At 47.7% G+C, this 19,464-nt stretch overlaps 1 protein-coding gene across 1 annotated transcript in view; it reads left to right on the forward strand.

Moving 5' to 3' along the window:
* Window positions 1-19,464, forward strand: part of Srrm4 (serine/arginine repetitive matrix 4) — an 88,065-nt gene that overhangs the window by 55,723 nt on the left and 12,878 nt on the right. The window contains exons 3-8 of the mRNA XM_090319921.1: window positions 1,114-1,200; window positions 3,003-3,074; window positions 5,872-5,898; window positions 6,605-6,655; window positions 10,265-10,363; window positions 10,449-10,605. Coding sequence (XP_090176047.1) covers window positions 1,114-1,200; window positions 3,003-3,074; window positions 5,872-5,898; window positions 6,605-6,655; window positions 10,265-10,363; window positions 10,449-10,605 — 493 coding nt within the window. The remainder of the gene's footprint in view (window positions 1-1,113; window positions 1,201-3,002; window positions 3,075-5,871; window positions 5,899-6,604; window positions 6,656-10,264; window positions 10,364-10,448; window positions 10,606-19,464) is intronic.

Below are 19,464 nucleotides of genomic sequence, written 5' to 3' on the forward strand. Positions count from 1 at the left end.
GGCCAAACTCAAAATGTCAGATGTTGTTGCTGGTGTTTGCTTGTATTAGGGCATGAACTCAGGGCCTGGATGCTGTCTCAGTTGTTTGGTTTTTGTTGTTTGCTTTTTCCTCAACGCTAGTACTCTACCACTTGAACCACAGCTCTGCTTTCCATCTTTTCATGGTTCGTTGGAGATACGAGTCTCACAGCCTTTCCTGTTCAAGATGGCTTTGAATGATGATCCTCAGATTTCAGCTTTCTGAGTAGCTAGGATTGGATTATAGGCACTCAGTTCAAAATGGTGTGTGTATGTGTGTGTGTAACAAAAATGTAAGACCCAGTTGACCCCAGTGGCTCACACCTATATTCTTAATTACTCAGGAGGCTGAGATCTGAGGATCACAGTTCAAATCCAGTCTGGGCAGGAAAGTCTGTGAGACTCTTTCTTATCTCTAATGAACCACCAGAACACAGAGGTTGTTTGTTTGTTTTTTTAATCTCTGAAGCCTCCCCCAATTATGAAAGAAGATAACTTGACTTTATTTCACTGCAGCCTGAGCATAGGCACTTAATTGAATGGGAAATAATTATCCCTGCAGAGCAGAGATTCCTGAAGTTGGTGTGGCAATATAAGATAGGTATCTTTCTACATTAGATCTCGACAAATACACTCTTAATAATCAGCGGCTACCTCACATACCTCCCACCTTCTATTAAATTTCCAGCAGGAAGCGTAGGCCAGGAGGGGATAGGGAGGGGAGGAGGGAAGGGAAGGGGCTGAACCGCCAATTAATTATTTAAAAAGTGATTTATTTACCGAGGCGAGCCATTTTCAGATTCAATAATAAATCTATTAAGGAGCAGTTAACCTCAATAACTCTGCTTTAAATAATCAATTGGTGTTTGGGTACAATGCAGCATCTGTCTCATTAGGCCTACATTAAGTCCTTATTTGAGACACTTAATCTGAACTGGGACGGAATCAACCATGAGGTGGTAATTAGGTGTTTGCTATGGGTCCTTCATCCTCAGAAGGCGGCTGTTCTCCCTTCCATGGTTGCTGACTGAGGACCCTAGAAGCTTAGGTTCTTGGGTGTCTCCTGACTCTTAGTTTCCCCCCCCCCTCCAATAGTGTCTCACACACCAGAGATTTGACTCCACCACCTACATCCAGGGGGAAGAAGAAGAAGAAGAAATCTATCCGGAAGAAGAGAAGGAGGTAAGAGGATGGGGCTGAGGAGTGGGGTGGCTCATGATACCTTAAAGATGGGAGAAAAGCCAGATGGAGGGAATATGGCTCTCACTCTTGGGTTCAAATCCCCTCTCTGCCTCTTCATTTTACTGCATGACCTTGCATGCTACCTTCCTGGGCCTTTTTCCTCCTCTGGAGAAACAAAAACATAGCAGTGATCTATGTGGGAGATAAGCTATGCAATTTGTGGACAGGAATGGGAAGGGGAGGCTAAGGGAAAGGGAAGGAGAGGGTGACATTGCCTGCTCCCCCAAAGAAAAGGAAAGAAAAAAGAAATGTACTCATTACCTGCCTTATGAACTGGTAACCTTTCTCTGTACAACACATAATGATGATGAAATTATACATACCCCTAGTTGGCTCTTAGGGGTTGAAAAGGGATGGAGAATCACTCACTGCTCATGGTGTCAGGCTCGCTGTTGAAGAACCATTGTCACTGAGTGTCATCTTGGCCGTGACTATTGAATCATCATCATGGATATTGAGTATTGAATCACTGCTGTGAATGTTGCATATTGACTTTCTACCGTGGATGTGGAATTCGAAGGGGAAGCTGGTTTCAATATCAGAAGATGATATGGAGAAGCCCCCGCTCCCCCGCCTATCCTGATGTAGTAGACAAACACCAGCACTCCCCATCTTAGAGATTCCTTTTTGTCTACCAAAGTTCAAAGCTCGGGAGAATGGAGAGTTGTTCAGGTTATTTATTGGGCTGGAAGCTCTTTTGGATTGTATGTGTTTCTCTATAATAGATTAGAAGGCTTTTTTGTTTCATATTTTAGAAGACTCCCATACTGGCTTATCCAACTAGACAAAGAGTATTTCTCATATTCCAAGCCCCTACCTTGAGCTTAAACTCTTAAAGAGCTAAAACTAGGCCAAAGCCTCCAAGGCAGTACTGAAAGGGACCTGCAGGGGGCAGTGGAGAGCAGGGCCTGGACCTGTCTCTCCTTCAGGTTAGGCCTAGTGGGGAAACCTAGATCCAGCCATTTCAATGTAGGAATGGAAGCGAGTTGAACTTCTCTATTGTAGGAAGAAGGGGCATTTGGCGTCGTGGCAGCAAATGGCAAGCATTGGGGTTCACTATGTGCTTCATTTATTTATTTTAAATTTATTGTAAAGTGATTAGTAGGGGTGCAGGGGAGGGTTTACAGTTACATAAATAAGGTAATGAGCAAGTCTGTTTTTAAACATTGTTACCCCCGCCCTCATTTCCTCCCACTTGTTGATTGTTTCTTCAATAGATATCCGTTGAGTCTATTCATATACTTGGGGCAAAAAAAAAAAGAAAGAAAGGAGGGAGGGAGGGAGGGAACGAAGGAAGGAAGGAAGGAAGGAAGGAAGGAAGGAAGGAAGGAAAGAAAGAAAGAAAGAAAGAAAGAAAGAAAGAAAGAAAGAAAGAAAGAAAGAAAGAAAGAAAGAAAGAAAGAAAGAAAGAAAAGAAAAGAAAAAAATTAAATTCCTTTAAGGCATAGTTTTGCTCAGATGTTTATCTCTGCTCTCATGGCATGACTTTTTCTTTTTCTCACCTGAATTTTTCTTCCTTTGTAACTATTGGGTAGGTGATGGATGCAGGGAGGTTCTGTTTCTCACAGCGTCATATTAAATAAAATAATAATAATAATAAACCCTGAGCTGCTCTGGGTATTGAGGATGATCTTTCCAGTGTGTTCCTGAATGACCTTGCCCTGTGATGGAGGGGGGCTGTGTGGCGGAAACCCCAACCTCTCAGAGCCTCCCTCTGAGTCTGCCTCTCCCTCCTCTCACAGGTCCCCATCCTATAGCCCATCGCCTGTCAAGAAGAAGAAGAAGAAAAGTTCCAAGAAACATAAACGACGCAGGTATTGCCCTTCCTCAGATTCCCCAGATTGTGTAGGGATCCGGGGACACAGCTGTCTTTGAAAAGCCTCCCAGGTCATCTATGCCACATAATAAATCTCTTTCGGTACTGTTTCATTGTCCTGTGTCAATACCAGGGCTTGAGCTGAGCACAGTGGCTCACACGTATAATTCTAGCTACTTAGGAGGCTGAAATCTGAGGATCTTGGTTCAAAGCCAGCCAATGCATTAAAAAGTCCATGAAACTCTTATCTCCAATGAATGACCAGAAAACTGGAAGTGGTGCTGTGGCTCAAGGGGTAGAGCTCAGGGACAGCATCCAGGCCCGGAGTTCAAGTCCCATGACCAACAGAAAAAGTAGGATTTGAACTCGGGGCCTGGGCACTGTGCCTTAGCTTGCTTTATTTATTTATTTATTTATTTTGCTCAAGGCTGGCACTCTACCACTTGAGCCACAGCCATATTTCTGGCTTTTTGTTGGTTCATTGGAGATAAGAGTCTCATGGGTTAACTTTGATCTGCGATCCTCAGATCTCAGCCTTCCAAGTAGCTAGGGTTACAGATGTGAGCCACCAGCACTTGGCTTTCTCTATGTACTATTATTGGCATCTTGCATTCGTTGAGGCTATAGTTAGGAGGATCAGAGCAGGGCTTGGTTAGAAGAAAACAGGAAGGTATTAGGGGCTAGCCAGGCTTGGGGGTGGGTGAGCAGTGGAGAGAGCTGATAGAACCCAAGCAAGAGTCTGAGTTTGCTCTGCTCTCTGGTCCATATTGGGGGAGAAGGCTGTACCCAGCCCCCAGCTCCCCATATTGCAGACCAAGTCATATGTAGACACTGAACTCTCAGGTCTCATTCATTTCTCCAGATTTTCAAGGAAGGCTCTGGTATGTGGGTCCAAGCTGTGTCTTAGAGGATGGGATCATGTTGAAAAAAACAAACATGGCGGCCATGAGCATCCATCTTTGTGGAGGAAGAACAGAGTTGGGGGCTACATAGACATCCACAATTCTCACCCACAGGCACATGTACACACACACACACACACACACACACACACACACACACACACACACACACACAGCATGTGTGAGTTTGCAGGGGGAAAAAAAATAAAAGGTTGGAAGATATACCCCAGAGGACTTCAACCCAAACTTCCACTTTATAATTGGAAGGTTTTGTCATGCTGCAGTGTCTTGTAAGGAGACATTCCTGGGAATATTCTCAGAGGCAGCCATCCATTCTGTGCCTTCAGAAGAAGGCACACCAGCGGGGTGTACCCACTTACGCACAATTTCCAGCTGACTGTGGGCAGCAGACAAAGCATTGTTCATTATTTTATTTCTGCTTCTCTGCCTTGCTATTCTCCCCACGCTGACTGTGGACTGACCTGTGCAATTACACAGTCGCCGGGTCAAAGGCAATGGGTCCCTTTGTGTGTCCTCTACCTCTCTGAGCTCACTTCAGAGTGGCTGCAACATAGTCATAGCTGTGGTTGCATATCAGCCCAGCCTCTGTGCTTCTAGAATGTTCCCACTGATTGTAGTCCTCACCTCCCAGCTTTCCTGACGCTATCCATACTCAAGGCCAAAACCAGACAAATCAGGAAGTGAGTCTAAGTCACAGGAATTGAGTAGGATGTTGCTCATTGTGTGTCGGTGGGGGGGGGGGGTCAGAAGTTTGGGAGGCCATTGGAGAGGCAATGACCTGCCCATGAATCCCAACTGCCATCTTGTCACCTGCCTCTGCTGAGACATCCTCTCTGGCTTGGGAGACATTCTGGAAGCCGGGTGACTTCACACCCAACATTTGATTTTCTTGTAAGAAAGAGATTGCTATGCACCACAGCTTAGAAACAGGCTTCTTTTTTCTCCCTCTGTCAGACCAGGGGGAGAAGTATTAGAAAAACAACAACAACAAAAATCATAAGAGCGAGGACGGAAAATTCTGTGGCTGGTCCATACTAAAATCTTGCCTACTAATCACCACCATACTTTTGTTCCAGCTTTTCTAAGATCATGAAAGGTTTGGTTAAAGATGGCTGATATATATATATATGTATATATGTACACATATATGTATATATATATATATATATTAATGGGAGCTGGGGCTAGGGAGTCATGGAGAAATTTAATTGACAAAGCTTAAGAGTCCTTAAAAAAAAAAAAAACCACCAATCCTCATTTCCACATCTGTTTCTTAAATACCCAATATGTGTCAGGAAACGAGATTTCTGGACCTCAGAAATCTCAGTTAACCACAAGCAACTCCAGTGGTGGGGTGGGGGTGGGAGGGGGTGGGAAAAGGCTTCTTAGAACAACATGGCCTCTGCAAAGACGCTGGCTGACAGGTAGGGGCCAAGCAAAGCCAAGGGGGATGAAATGAAGGAAGGAGAGAAAGGAGGAAGAGGAGGACGAGAAGGAAAGAGGAACAGGAAGAGGAGGAGGAGGAGGGACATTGGGAGAGGAAGGGGAGGGGAAGAATCCTATGGCTTCCAACCTCACGGGGACAGGCTTGGTGAGGGAAGGAGATAGGGATACTCACGTTCAAAAAGCGCCACAATGTCCCCCGTGTAGTCTTTGTCTTGTCTGAAATGAGAGGGCGGAGGAGAAGGGTTGGAGGGCAGTGCTGCCCCTGTGACCTAACTACAAGACACTCACCTGTCTTTCTTCTCTCCCTTCCCTTTCCCCTACCTCTCTCCTCTGTGTTTCCTTCCTCCTTTGTCTCTTTCCCTCCTCCTTCTCTGTCCTCCCTCCCCCTGGCTCTCCTCCTTTGCTCCCCCCCCACCCTGAAATCAGATCGTTCTCCAAGAAGAGACGGCACAGGTAAGAATCTGGCCCCTGGCTCCACCTTCCTCCAGGCTCTGCCTCCTTCCATCTTCCCGGGCCTCACTCACAGTGAAAGGCTGGGGTCCTGCACTCAGTCCAGCCACTGTGTGGGTTTTTTTCAAATCCTCACCAATGTTGTTTAGGGACTGTGATGACAGTCCTGGGGAAACTGAGGCAGATGTGACAGGAAAGTCCACAGAGAGCTAGCAGGCCTCAGGGGCCAGTAATGGTGGCTTCTTCCATCTCCAAAGTCACCTGGAGAGCGGCCTGCAGAAGGCCCGGCCCTGCACCCGGTCTCTTCAGGCCTCGGTGGGAGTCGTCAATGTCTCTCCATCGGGTCAGTGCCACAACCTGAGTCATGGACCTGTTTCATGGCTGAGAAAACTAGGTCTCTGATTGGTCAGGGAACTTGCATGATGTCCCACAGCCACTAAACTACAGAGCTGAGTCTTGAGTTCGAATCTTTCCATCGCATGGGTGAATCTCCGGCTGCTAGGGCTGACTGTCCAGGTGTGGCTGTTGGGTGAAATTGAATTTTCCTCTTGTCAGGACTCCGCTCTGGGGTACTATGGACGACTGCCCATTTTCTGGGTGTAGGGGGCCCACTCTGTGTCCAGGCACTGTGGCTACTCCTCTGTTCATATCTTTAATTGCACTTCAGATTTTCTTTCACCTTTGAATTAATGGGCTGTTTCTTCTTTAGCTCCTCTAGCCCCAAAAGCAAAAGAAAGGAAGAGAAGAGACACAAGAAGCAGTAAGTACGCGCCATCTAGAACACCATCTCCAGTTTGGGGAATTGCAAGTCGGCTTTTTTCTCTTTCTTTCCTTCCTTTTTTCTTCTTCTTCTTCTTCCCCCTCCTCCTCCTCCTCCTTTTCTTCTTCTTCCTCTTCTTCTTCCTCTTCTTCTTCCTCTTCTTCTTCTTCTTCTTCTTCTTCCTCTTCCTCCTCCTCCTCCTCTTCCTCTACTTCTTCTTCTTCTTCTTCTTCTTCTTCTTCTTCTTCTTCTTCTTCTTCTTCTTCTTCTTCTTCTTCTTCTCCTTCTTCTCCTTCTTCTTCTCCTTCTTCCTCTTCTTCTTCTTCTTCGTGTCAGTCCTACCAGGACTTGAACTCAGGGCCTGGTCACTGTCCCTGAACTTTTTGCTCAAGGCTAGTACTCTACCCTTTGAGCCACAGCTCCATTTTTGGCTTTTTTTTTTTTGTAGTTCATTGGAGATAAAGAGTCTCACAGACTTCCTGCCCAGGCTGGCTTTGAACCATGATCTTCAGATCTCAGCCTCCTGAGTAGCTAGGATCCCAGGTGTGAGCGCTGGTGCCCAGCAATCTGACCTCTTAGTAGCCAGAATGTTCACCATCAAATACACAGGGAAGGAGAGGAGAGGGGAGGCGGCTGAGAGGGAAGCAGGAAGGGAAGGAGGAAGAGGAGGGGAGTGAAAACCAGCTGCATGGATAATGGATGTTGTTGGTCTCAAGTATACAGAGTGCAGCAGGTTGTGTATATGCTGTGGGGTGTTTGTGCACAGGTGTTTACATGTGCATGTAAGCATGCATATGTGTGCCTGGTGTGTTCATTGCATTGCACATGTAGACATGCATTGTACATGTCTGTACATCTGTGTACCATCTGCGCATGCACACAGTGTGTACAAATGCATGCAACGTGGGCAGTGGGCATTCATGGTTTTATTTCTGATCATACGTGTGCATCTGTGTGCTCGTGGTTGTGTGAGCTCAAATGTGAAAGGGTGCACCGTGGACCAAAGGGAATGGTCTCTGCTCTGCGCACGTGTGAGTGCCCTGTCTGCACATCCACAGGTATTGCATGTAGAGGTTGTGTGGTGGGTTTTACTTGTGCACAGTTGCGCATGCGTGTAAGTCCATGCTGCAGGGCTACCAGGCTTACGGGTATGGAATTGGCCATGGAGATCTCAGGGTCCTGGTTGTTTCATGGTAGATAGCTGGCAAAATGAAATCTAAATTAGCCAGCCCTTCCTGCTGAGTTCAGTTCCCAACCAAATTAGCAGTAAATTTGGTTACAGCCCACCTACTTTCTACCCTGCAAATGTGAGTGCATGTGTTTTCCAATCAACTAATATTTTATCTCCTGCCAAAAAGCTTCTAAAGAGAGGATGAAAGCTAATGGGAATGAAAGGTAGTCGGCGTCTGAGGAGAGAAAAAAAAAGGAGGCAGAGGCACAGGGTGGGGAGGGAAGCTGCCAAAGGTGGCTGCCCCAAAGGGGCTTTGACCTTCACTCAAGGTCAGTGTGCTGGAGATCATTTCAACCACCATGATGAAGATCTGGAAACACTCTAAAAGGAAGCCGTAGAGCCTGTGGTTAGATGAGAGAAGGGCTTCCCCATCACCAGGCTTGCTCAAGTCGAGAAACTTATTCGCTGTGCACATTGATGGTGTGGCCGGGAAGAACACGTAATCTCAGAGGTGTCTGTGGTGGGGCCACACCCAGCCAGCCACAAGAGCACTGGAGAGGTGAACGGTGGCATTGAAGGGGTCCTCTACCCCAGGGGCGAGAGCTTAATGAACCCCAGTTATTGCTAGCAGGGCATCAGAAACTTGTGCAAGTGATAAATGAAACCAGGGGCAGGAGAGAGGAGTCAGGAAATCAGGAGAACCCCTCCACCCAACAATGGTTCTTACTTACCAGGTGTCATGGCCAGAGCTGTTCCTAATCCCGTGAGCACAGGGATGGACCAGCATGTGTGTGGGAGCCTTAGCGTGGGTAGCTCTGAGCTTGGCTTTGACATCCATGATGGGTCCAGGTTTATCTCTCAGCTTTGTCCATAGCATTGGAGAACTGAGAAATGCATGAGTCAAGAGATACACATTGCTTGAGCCTGATAGGCCCAAACTGGAGACAGGAAACAGTGAAACCAGAGGCCATAGGCAGGGACTAGCTCTTCAGAGAGCTTGAAGTTCAAGGTCAGCATTTAGACTTCATATAAGAGGTTGTAGAAGGGAAGGAAATATGGCCTGACATTTTGCATTAGAAGGATCTAAGTACTCCCTTGAGATATCCAGATTCCCTCCCTACAGAATCTGTGTGTGTGTGTGTGTGTGTGTGTGTGTGTGTGTGTGTGTGTGTGTGTGTGTATGAGTGCTTGTCTTGGGGCTTGAACTCAGGGCCTGTGTGCTTTTTAGTTCAAAGCTAGTGCTATGCCACCTGAGTCACAATTCCATATTTTTTGGAGAGTGGTGGTTAATTGGAGATAAGAATCTCATGGACTTTGCCCTCTGGGCTAGGCTTAAACCATAATCCTCAGATCTCAGCCTTCTGAGTAGCTAGGGTTACAGGCGTAAGCCACCAGCTCCCGTACGGAATACTTTAACTCCAATTGACTTTCCCAACCTTCCACATTCCTTCTCCCTCCTGATCCATCACCACCGCCACCATTGCCTGTGGCTGTTTATACTCCTCGGAAGTGACTGGAGCCCCCAGCTGCTGGTCGTGGCTGATATCTGGGGCCTAGTTTGAAAAGGGTTCTTGAGGGGCTAGGAGTTTGGCCTCGTGGTAGGGTGTTTGCCTAGCATGCACAAAGACCCAGGTTCTATTCTTCAGCACCACAAATACATAGAAAAAGCCGGAAATGGTGCTGTGGCTCAAGTGGTAGAGCTCTGGGCTTGAGAAAGCCCAAGAACAGCACTCAGGCTCTGAGATCAAGCCCCAGGACTGGCAAAACAAGCAAACAAACCAAAAAGAGAAAGAAAGGAAGGAGGGAAGGAAGGAAGGAAGGAAGAAAGAGAAAAGGTTCTTGACACTGTGCTGGACTTTAATTTTCCAGATCTGAAGTTCCAAATCAGCAGCCTCGAGTCCTAATTTACTCTGCAAAAATGTGTCATGTTTGTGCTAGAAGGTGTCTTTTATTTTAAGTGAGCTTCCATTTTCTAAAAGAACATTTTAATATACATATATATATATATATAGAGAGAGAGAGAGAGAGAGAGATACATGTGCATTTCCATTATTTGCTTTGAAATTTTTTTTTAGAAAATCAGGCCACCAAAACACCAGAGCCACAGCTCGGGGGGACAGTGATGAGGGGACAGAAGGAGGGCTGTTTCAGCACAAGCCTTTGATTGGTGGTTCTTAAGTCCTACCTTTGATGTATGGGCATGTCCAGGGCATGGTCTGTACCTGGCCTGCTTAGAGGGTGGGTGGGCCAGCCCTGTGTCACCTGTGCTTCCTTGGGAGAAGGAGCTCTTATCCTCTGTGCTCCCCAGTTGGAGACCCCAACAGGAGGCTTGCAAAGTGTGCGTGCCTTTAGGTAAACAAGGCATACGTCTGTCACAAGATGGCAATAGTATTCTCCCCCCCCCCCTGACCTGCTCCTTATCCTCCCTTCCTCCTAAGATCCCGAAGCCGACCCCGAAAGTCTCACCGCCGACATCACCACCGCTGCCACTCGAGGTCCCAGAGCTCAGAGTCTCGCTCGTTCAGCTGTGAGAGCAGGTAAGCCCCACCTCAGTCCATGCCGTCCCCCCCCCACCCCATGCTCACCTTCAAAGGACGCTCCATCTCTTTGCTTTCCTCCCAGGTACCGAGGACGGTCCCCCGAGGAAGGGAGGAAGTCCCGACGGAGACACTCTCGCCGCTGCTCCAAGACCCTGTGTAAGGCCAGTCCAGAGGCCCGGTCCAGCCAGCTGCCCAGCCCTCCCCTCCAGATGCTCGGCTTCCTGTCAGCCAGGGGTGTAGTAAGTATTGCCACAGCCCTTCTGCCTGCCCTGCCGTGACCCGTGGGGGAGGCGGAGGGAGGTGTGAATCCAGGGCAGTGTGTGATATGTGCTTTAATTCAGTTTGGGGCAAAGTCTCCCACCGGCTTCAGATGTCATTTCTGATTAAGCGAATGGTCATTTGCCAGCCTTTGGCAACACTTGGCATGGGCACTTGGGGGGTCGGAGGGAGGCAAAGCTAAGAAGTACCCAGGCTCTTTTCTCAGGAGGATGTTGAGCAGTAAATACGGGTCTCCAGAGGGACTTTGGTGAGGATGTGTGTGTGAGATTTCTCAGGAGGATTGTTTGGGCAGGGAGGGAGAGAGAGGAAGTCTTGGACATGAGAAAGGCACTCTGGCTATTATACAAAGCAGCTGGCTGGGCATCGTGGGCCACAACTGGAATCTGATTTCACCCACAGACACCACGTGGAGGATTTCCCTCAGAAGTACGTGTAGCCCTTGTGTCTTCTCCTGTGCCCACACAAGCTGTCAGGGAATGGAGGCATACTTCTGTCACTCTTCTCTCCCAGTGATGGAACAGAAATGCTCGAGCTCGGGGAAGCTAACGGGTCTCAGGGAAAGGGACGAAGAGGGGATTCTGTTTAGCCACCTGGCTGGGAATGGAATCCGAGGTCGTGTACAGGGTGGGGTGGGGGGGGGACTGTGACATCAAAGCTGGCCACATGAATGAGAGATGTAGAGGCAGTGTGTGAAGGGGTGAATTCCTCCTTTAGGGTGCTCCTTGACTGCGTGGCTTCGGGCAAGTTGTGTAGCCTCAGTTTTCACTTTGATAACCTTGACATTTGCACGTGGGATTGTTGGGGCGCCACAAAAAGACAAAGTAGGTGAAGAAGGCCTTTTGTAGACTCTAAAGGAACAAAGAGGAAGCTGGAAGCCATTGACAAAGCTGCAGAGGGGACTTGTCTCCTTTACCTACTTGAGAACTTGAATCCTTCAGGAAGCGGCTCTCCCCTCCCTCCCCTGGCCCACCCCCTCCCCCTACAGAGGATGAGGTAGAAGCCAGGAAAAGCTCGGGGTTGCTTATGTGGATGCACTGACCAATAACAACAAGACTCTACGGTTAACAATAGTTACCCACATTGCATTCTGGGTATCACTATCACCCACATCTAATTTTCCCCAATTCCTCTGCCGTTCTGGAACCACCCCACAGCTTCTCCTACTCCCCCCCCCCTTCCCCAATCCCTTCCTTGTTAAAATGCCCACGACTATGGAGCAGTTGCAAGTTACAAGTCTCTCCTCCCAAAATCTAAAATAGAGATCCCCTGTACGGCCTATGTTTGAATCTTGACTCGTCCAGGCTGGTGATTCTTTTACCTTCCCCATTGGCCTCAGCTTTCTCACCTGGGACGTGGAGAGGTGATTATTTCCCTGGTCTGTCAGGGGCTGGAGAATGAGGTGCTTTCTGGACTCCCTTGATCTCAGTCCCCATCAGAGGAGTGGGAAACGAAGGTTCTTCCAGCCCTAGGAAGCGGCATTAAGAACTCACCTCACTCACTGTCCTGATTATCAAAGGAGGAAAATCGAGACATGGTATACAGGGGTTCTGATGAAGTAGAGTTGTCAGAAACAAGGGATTCTGATTTTGTGGTCAGATTCTTTTAGAGATACCGTTTCCTCATCTGTAAGATGAACAAATAAAGAGATAGCGACAGTCTCTTCTTAAAAGATAGTTGTGGGGGCCGGGAGTTTGGCCTAATGGTAGAGTGCTTGTCTAGCATGCATGAAGACCCGGGTTGGATTCCTTGGTACCACATACATAGAAAAAAGCTGGAAGTGGTGCTGAGGCTCAAGTGGTAGAGCTCTAGCCTTGAGAAAGTCCAAGGACAGTGATCAAGCCCTGAGCTCAAGCCCAGAACTGGCAAAAAAAAAAAAAAAAAAAAGATAGTTGTGGAGCCCATCATTTAGCTTGGGAGCATAAATCCACGGATATTCGTGGTGTGATGATCCTTAACATTCAAGACCCCAGTTCCGCACATAACTAGCTAAGCAGGGGACAAACACTTGCAGTGCTTCTGGGTCAGAATTAGAAAATCGTATTGTCATAGGGATGCTACATCAGTGTGAGTAACGTGCTAGAATGTGCCAGGCGAGTGGTAAGTGCTGTGTAGTTTTGCCGCCAGTGCTAGTGGCAGAGCAAAGGCAGACAATGGAAGAAGTCGTGGTAATAGCGAAGCCAGAAGCCATCATGGCACTGCCACCCAGACTCATGCCAGTCAGTGGCTAAGCTGGGCCTTACTTCAGGATCCTGCTGCCAGGACCTGGTTTGTTTTTCTTTTGTTCTTCCATCTGAAATACCAGTGACAATCCCACGGGTGATTCCTAGGTCACGTCCCTCCAGCGGTCCTCCACAACCTGGCCTTCCGAGTGCCCTCCATGCATGGCCCCTTCTCATCTTCTCTCTTAACCACCAAGTTAGAGCAAAGGTTTCCAGAGTCCTGACTGTGAGCTTGTTCTCTGGGTTCGAGATAAGCAGCAGAGCCGTTTGCACGGAATCACCTGTTGACTTAGGCTCCTTCATTCGGGTCTTTCAGCATCTACTGGACATTTATCAAGGGTCAGCCTGGAGACCCAATGAGTGGGAAAGGAATAGTTCACACCTGGCACAGGATATTTTGAATGTCACCCCTGGAACTGATGGAAGCAGGTGTTACACAGAATAGGTCCACAGAGGAAGACTCAGGCGGATGTCAACTTGCTAACTGCCAGTGCTTTGCCAGTACGGGAATAGTTGAGCTGGGGTTTGAAGGATGGGCAGGAGTGTGTCAGTCTGAGAAGGAGGGGAAGATGCAAGTGAATGCTGAGCACTGTGAAACCCTTGACATGGGTTTTTCCTCATTTGATATGCGTACCAATTCTCTGAGGTAAGTGTAATTATTAACCCCAATTTATAGATGAGAAAATTGAGGTTCTCCAAGGCAATTGAGGTTCTCCTGGGAGGAGATAGAAATGGCAGGAAGCAGAGTTGGATCCTTGGAAATGGATACTATTAGCCAGCCCAGAGGGAGGACTGGATGAGTAGGGAGCCTTGAGGTCTGCCGGGTCCTGCCCCTGTGCCATGAACTTCTCCATAACTGGAGAAGCCTTGGAGAAGGTACCTACCAGTCAAGACCAAAGCTGGGCCCAGAAGGGTTTGGCTTGTTTTGTCTTGCTAGCTTGGACCCCATGTCCTTGCCAACAAGAAACTGTAGGATACAGGACCTCAAAGAGGGAGAGGTGGGGGGAGGGGGGAGGGAGAGAGAGAGAGAGACAGACAGACAGACAGACAGACAGAGACAGAGAGACAGAGAGACAGAGTCAGAAAGAGGAGAGACAGAGACAGAGTCAGAAAGAGGAGAGACAGAGGAGACACACAGAGAGAAACAGAGACAGACAGACAGACACAGAGAAACCGACACAGAGAGAGGATTGTTGTAGAATTCTGTGAACTGAAAGAATCCATAAACCTGGTTCATTGACCTGGGTGCAGACCTCATCTGCCAGTGAACCCTGAGGTGATATGGGTAACTCGGGCTTATTGAGCTCTTCACCTGTGCCCGGAGGTAGGCTGGCTGCTTTACTTGTGCTGTCACCTCCTCTTTTTCCACTATAGCCCTTCTAGAGAAGCTTGCACAAATACCTCTATTACTACAGCCTAGAAACATCAAGTAAAAGATAATGCATCCATGGAAGAGTTAGGATTTGAACTCCCAAAGTCTGGCCTGAGGAATCTTTGACCTTCCTTGGGGCCATTCCACTTCTGTGTTCTCCTCCTCTGTGTTCTGGGATCACAACTCTAATCACTGACAGGGTGGGAGACAGACCAGACACATACCCATTTGTTAACCGTGCACTAAGCACCTATGATCTGTCAGGCAATGCCAGGCACTGGCACGTAGCTGTGGACAAAGCAGGCACATCACTGGCCTGAGCAATGCTGCTGTCCCTGAGGAGAAGGCAGTCCCCACATTTGGAAGTGTCACGTTCCCTGTAGGACACTGGCTGGTCAATGAAATCATGGAAGCTTATTAAAAACCTTGTTCCAGATAAACCCAGACGTGACCTCTGGCCCTGGAAAGCTTCAAGGAATGACATAGTATTGTCAATGTTTGCCTTTGCTAAGTTAAGACAGAAGAAAGAAAACCACACGTGTGTGCGCGCGCGTGCACACGCACCCTCTGTTTTTGAAAAAGTATTCCCCAAAAGGCATGACTAAAACAAAGGGTAAGACTCTTAGTGGAATGCATTTAGCCGTGGATGAAAAATTCAATCCATCGAACTTATTTTCTCCTTTCTATTTGAGCCAGGAGAAAATATGTTTAATTGGGTCTATAATGGACATTTTTGAACACAGATGAGCTGCGTGCTTGCCCAGTAAACATGGGAGAAGGAAGCAAGAATTCCTTTCAGGCCCCTGCTAAAGGTCCCCTACCCAAGGCCCTGGCCCTTGGGTTGTCCAAATGGGCTTTTCATGTTCCCATAATGCTCAGCGAACATCCCTACCCTCCCTTTCTCCCTCCTTCCTCTCACCACCTTCCCTCTTCCTCATAGAATTCCCAACAGGTCAATGAATCCGTTCTCTGGCTGTCTTCCTAATTAGTGCACAAAAGAAGATAAATGACAGCAAGGAAAATAAACTGAATGCCTTTGTGAAATAAAAAGAGCTTTCTTCTTTTTTTTTTTTTATTTTTTAAAAACAGGAATAACCAGAACCCTCTAGCTACATGCTCCTACCCTGCCTCTCTGTGCTCACATGAGAATTTCCAGCTCCCCATATGGCAGAGAGAGGAAAGAAAAAAAAATTTATAGCTGACTCTCTCCATGGGGCCATTTGAAGCTCCATAAATGGACGTGTTCAGTTTAATTGGAATTCTTTTCTTGATTGTATTTTTGTAACCTATTAGGCCAAGCTGCCTCTTGATCTCAGAATTCAGCTGAAATTAAATTTTGAAGTGTAAGTGAGAAGTTGCCTTTTTTTTCCACTTCCCTCCCTGGTTCTTGATTAAATAATGATCTGAAACAAAAACAATAAATAACAGTGTGTGACCCCCTGGAGGGCTGAGAGAGATTTCTAGTGAAACACCAGGGAGCTGGAGTTCCTGGTGTTGGGATTTAATTACTTATTAGAAAAATTCAAGTGGTAACCTCAAGCATGGTAAGAAACAAGGAGATGAGGTCAATTTTTGAGTGGGAGGGAGGGAAGGAGGGAGGGAGGAAGAAAGGAAGGAAGGAAGGAAAGAAGGAAGGAAGGAAGGAAGGAAGGGAGGAAGGAAGGAAGGAAGGAAGGAAGGAAGGAAGGAAGGAAGGAAGGAAGGAGGAAGGAAGGAAGGAAGGAAGGAAGGAAGGAAGGAAGGAAGGAAGGAGGAAGGAGTAGAGTTTGGGGGCTTCACATAGTGGGGTCCAAGGGAATAATGGTGGAAATATTTGTTAGCACTCCTTCAGTGACCATAAATTCAGGAAAAGAAGTTTATTCTAACAAAAGATAATAACAGAGGCTGGGAGCATAGCCTAGTGGTAGAGTGCTCACCTAGCTTGCACAAAGCCCTGGGTTCAATTCCTTGGTACCACATATACAGAAAAAAAAAAGCCAGAAGTGGTGCTGTAGCTCAAGTAGTAGAGTGCTAGCCTTCAGAAAGCCTAAGTACAGTGCCCAGGTCCTGAGTTCAAGCCCCAGGACTGGCAAAAACAAAACAAAACAAAAAGATAATAACATACAACAAATACAAACCTGAAATGGACCCCTCTGACCTGGCCAGCATAGATTGTGGTTGTGGAGACTCCATGTGGCTTGGGCATCTTGACCAAGTCTCTTGGTTTCTGTCACCAACAAAAATCTAACAGAGAGTTCAAGGATTTAGGCATGGAAGATGGTGGTATTGAGGATAGGGTCCCAGATCTTATTTCTCAACAATAACCCCACAGTGGGATTTTTAGGTGAAATCTCCTGCTCAGGTCACATTGGCAGTTAGTTTGGATTGATCAAATAGCCACCACCTACTCCTTTCTCACCCTACCTCACTGAGGACATGCAGGGCTTGCAGCTTCTAGGTATGGTTCAGAGTCCATAGAACTGTCCACACGTACCAGACAACCCAGATGAATCCCCAGATACCACCCCTCCTTGACCCATCCAGAGGTGGTAAGACATCTTTTATGGCTCCTGCTCTCTCTCATCATTCTTCTCTCCCTACAAGGGTTTTCTTCCTTTCTTAAATAAAGCTTTTAGCACTCAAATTCCTGATCCAGATTAAACAGCAGTTTTTGTTGTTGCTGGTGGTGCTGGTGGCGGTGGTTTGAGTGTTGAGTGTTTTGGGTTTTGTGACGTGGGTTTTGGTGGTGAGTCATACATAGGCTTGAACTCAGGGCTTGGGCACTGTCCCTGCGCTTGTGGGTTTTGCTCAAGACTAGTATTCTACCACTCTAAATCATAGCTCCGCTTCCTGTTTTCTGGTGGTTCTGTGGAGGTAAGAGCCTCATAGATTTTTTTCACCTCCCCCCACCCCAGATGGCTTTGAAGCATGACCTCCTGAGTAGCTAAGATTCCAGGCGTGAGCCACTTGTTCCCAGCCTGCTCTGGGGCAGGAGTTCCTTCACTTGGTTAATTAGTCATCGGATCTTGCCAAGGCTGGATTCTCATGCCATGCCCCAACAGTAGGCTTTGTGAAGACAAAACAGATAGGGAAGAATTGAGGTGGCTGGAAGGAAAAAGAGGAGACTGGACCAAAAGAAAAGAGTCCTGAGGCTATGGAGTCCCAGGTCTTGTGTGGGGAGGGGGGGTTGTCCTGGGGATGATTCCTGCTGGTGAAGGCCTTAGAAGCCTCTTTCCAGCCAGTTGTGCAGTGTCACTACATGCACAGGGATTCCCAGATGTGAAGAAGAGCCCATCAGAGTTGTGTTTTGCACAGCCAGGTGCCTACATGATGTGGCAGAGAGGAGGGAGAGGAGATGTCCCATTAAGTTAGCGGCACTCAGTGCAAAAGCTGGAGCTCGGGGCCTCCATCATCCACTCCTGACCACACGCAGGACTTGGGAATCCCCTTTGTATCTCCCTGAACCCCACCCCAGGCACACACCAACTCTGCCTCTGATCCCCTCCACAGGTCCTCCTTCCTCTTGGTTTGTAAAGGAGGGAGAGCCCTGCAGAAGTTGGACTCTGAACTAAGGAGGCAGTTGTACTATCCAGCAATCTCTTATTAAAATGCTTCACCCCTCTCTACTTGGAAGCATCAACTCTGCCCATCGAGACACACTAAGACACAGTGGGGCCAAACTGGGTCTTCGAGGAGAAGCAGAGATGCTGGACTTGAGGGAGCACTTTCTCCCTGCCAAAGCCTCCTCTAAGGAGGTCAGAGGTGCACCTCTTTGGTGCACACTAAGGCCATAGCCCATGGTACTAAGGCAAAAGCAAGTAGGAGATAAGGCGGCCCCTCCACTCCCGCCTGCTTCCAGTCACTGTGCTCTGCGCTGGCCAGAGAAAGGTGCATATCTTCTCTGACTTGACTGGCCAAATCTAATGTCTCATCCCAACACAGCAGCTTTCTAACTGTCAGAATGAGCCCATGTGTACAGGATGATAGCCCTGTGCCTGCCAGTGGCCAGGGGCCTCTCCAGAGGGGCTGAACAAGGGAAAAGAAGGGAAGCAGTTTGTCCCACTGAAAGGCCCTGTGGGTGCCAAACTTCCCACTGAAGCCCGCGTCCTGGCTGTTGAGAATGAGCCTGCAGACAGATTGCCTGTGCACCAGCTCTTGGGTCTTATGAGTTCTCCTTTCATCCCACATGAAGAGGAGCATAAACACGAGTGGACCCGAGGCTGAGACTGTGTGTGCTGGGCAGGGGTGGGGGCAGGTGAGGACCAAGGGAATTCAGAAAGCACAGACTCCTGGTCTCTAATACGAGTTGGACCTAAACTTTAATCCTCCAGGGGAGGCCCTGAGCTGGCCTCATGACTCCAATTTTCATAGAATTATTAGTTTTTAATCCTGATTGAGTTAAAATGGGTCCACAGAGGCTTCCAGGCCCATCGTGGAGGAACATTATTATCAATGTTATTGTCATCATTTACCAGGCACTCAGGGGTCCTGGGATACAGCACTGAACCACGCACAGATGCTGTCCGCAGCAAGCCCCTCACCCAAATGGAAAGGTGGAAAACAAAAGACGCAAATGCAACACTGAGTATCAGGGCCATACTACACAAAGGATACTCTTTATGTTTTCATGCATGAATGGTTGACATATTGGATAAATGAGTGAGCAAGTGGATAAAGCACACAGCACTATGCTATGCTGAGTGTGTAAAGTGGGAAGGGAGCAGAGCATTGCATAGAAAGGAAAGTAGAATGTGTAAATGGTCCAGGGTTGGAAAACAAAGATGTGTTGGCAAAACCAAGAAAGCCAAGGAGTCCATGTGGGTTCTGGGAGCCATGTGGGAATGTACAGAAAAGATGAGCTCTGAGCGGTTTTGCAAGGCAGGTTTAGGAAGTAGGCAGGGCAGGGTTGTAATGGATTCTGTAGGTCATCTGAAATGGGAGTTTGGCCCAGTGGTGGAGTGCTTGCCAAGCATGCAGGAAGACCTGGGTTTGATTCCTTGGCATCACATACATAGAAAAAAAAAAAGGTGAAAGTGGTGCTGTGGCTCAAGGGTAGGGCTCTAGCCTTGAGAAAAATCCAAGGTCAGTGCTCAGGCCCTGAGTTCAAGACCCGCAACAGGCAAAAAAAAAAAATAGCTTCATCTAAAGAAATGGGACTTTTAACCAAGCAGGAGAACTTGGTATATTCCAAGCACTCTGGTTAGTCCTTTATTTATCTTTATTTTCTGGTGACAACACACTTCCATGTG

This window comes from Megascapheus bottae, chromosome 28 (genome assembly GCF_031878675.1).
Source record: "Megascapheus bottae isolate mThoBot1 chromosome 28, mThoBot2.hap1, whole genome shotgun sequence".
NCBI lineage: Eukaryota > Metazoa > Chordata > Mammalia > Rodentia > Geomyidae > Megascapheus > Megascapheus bottae.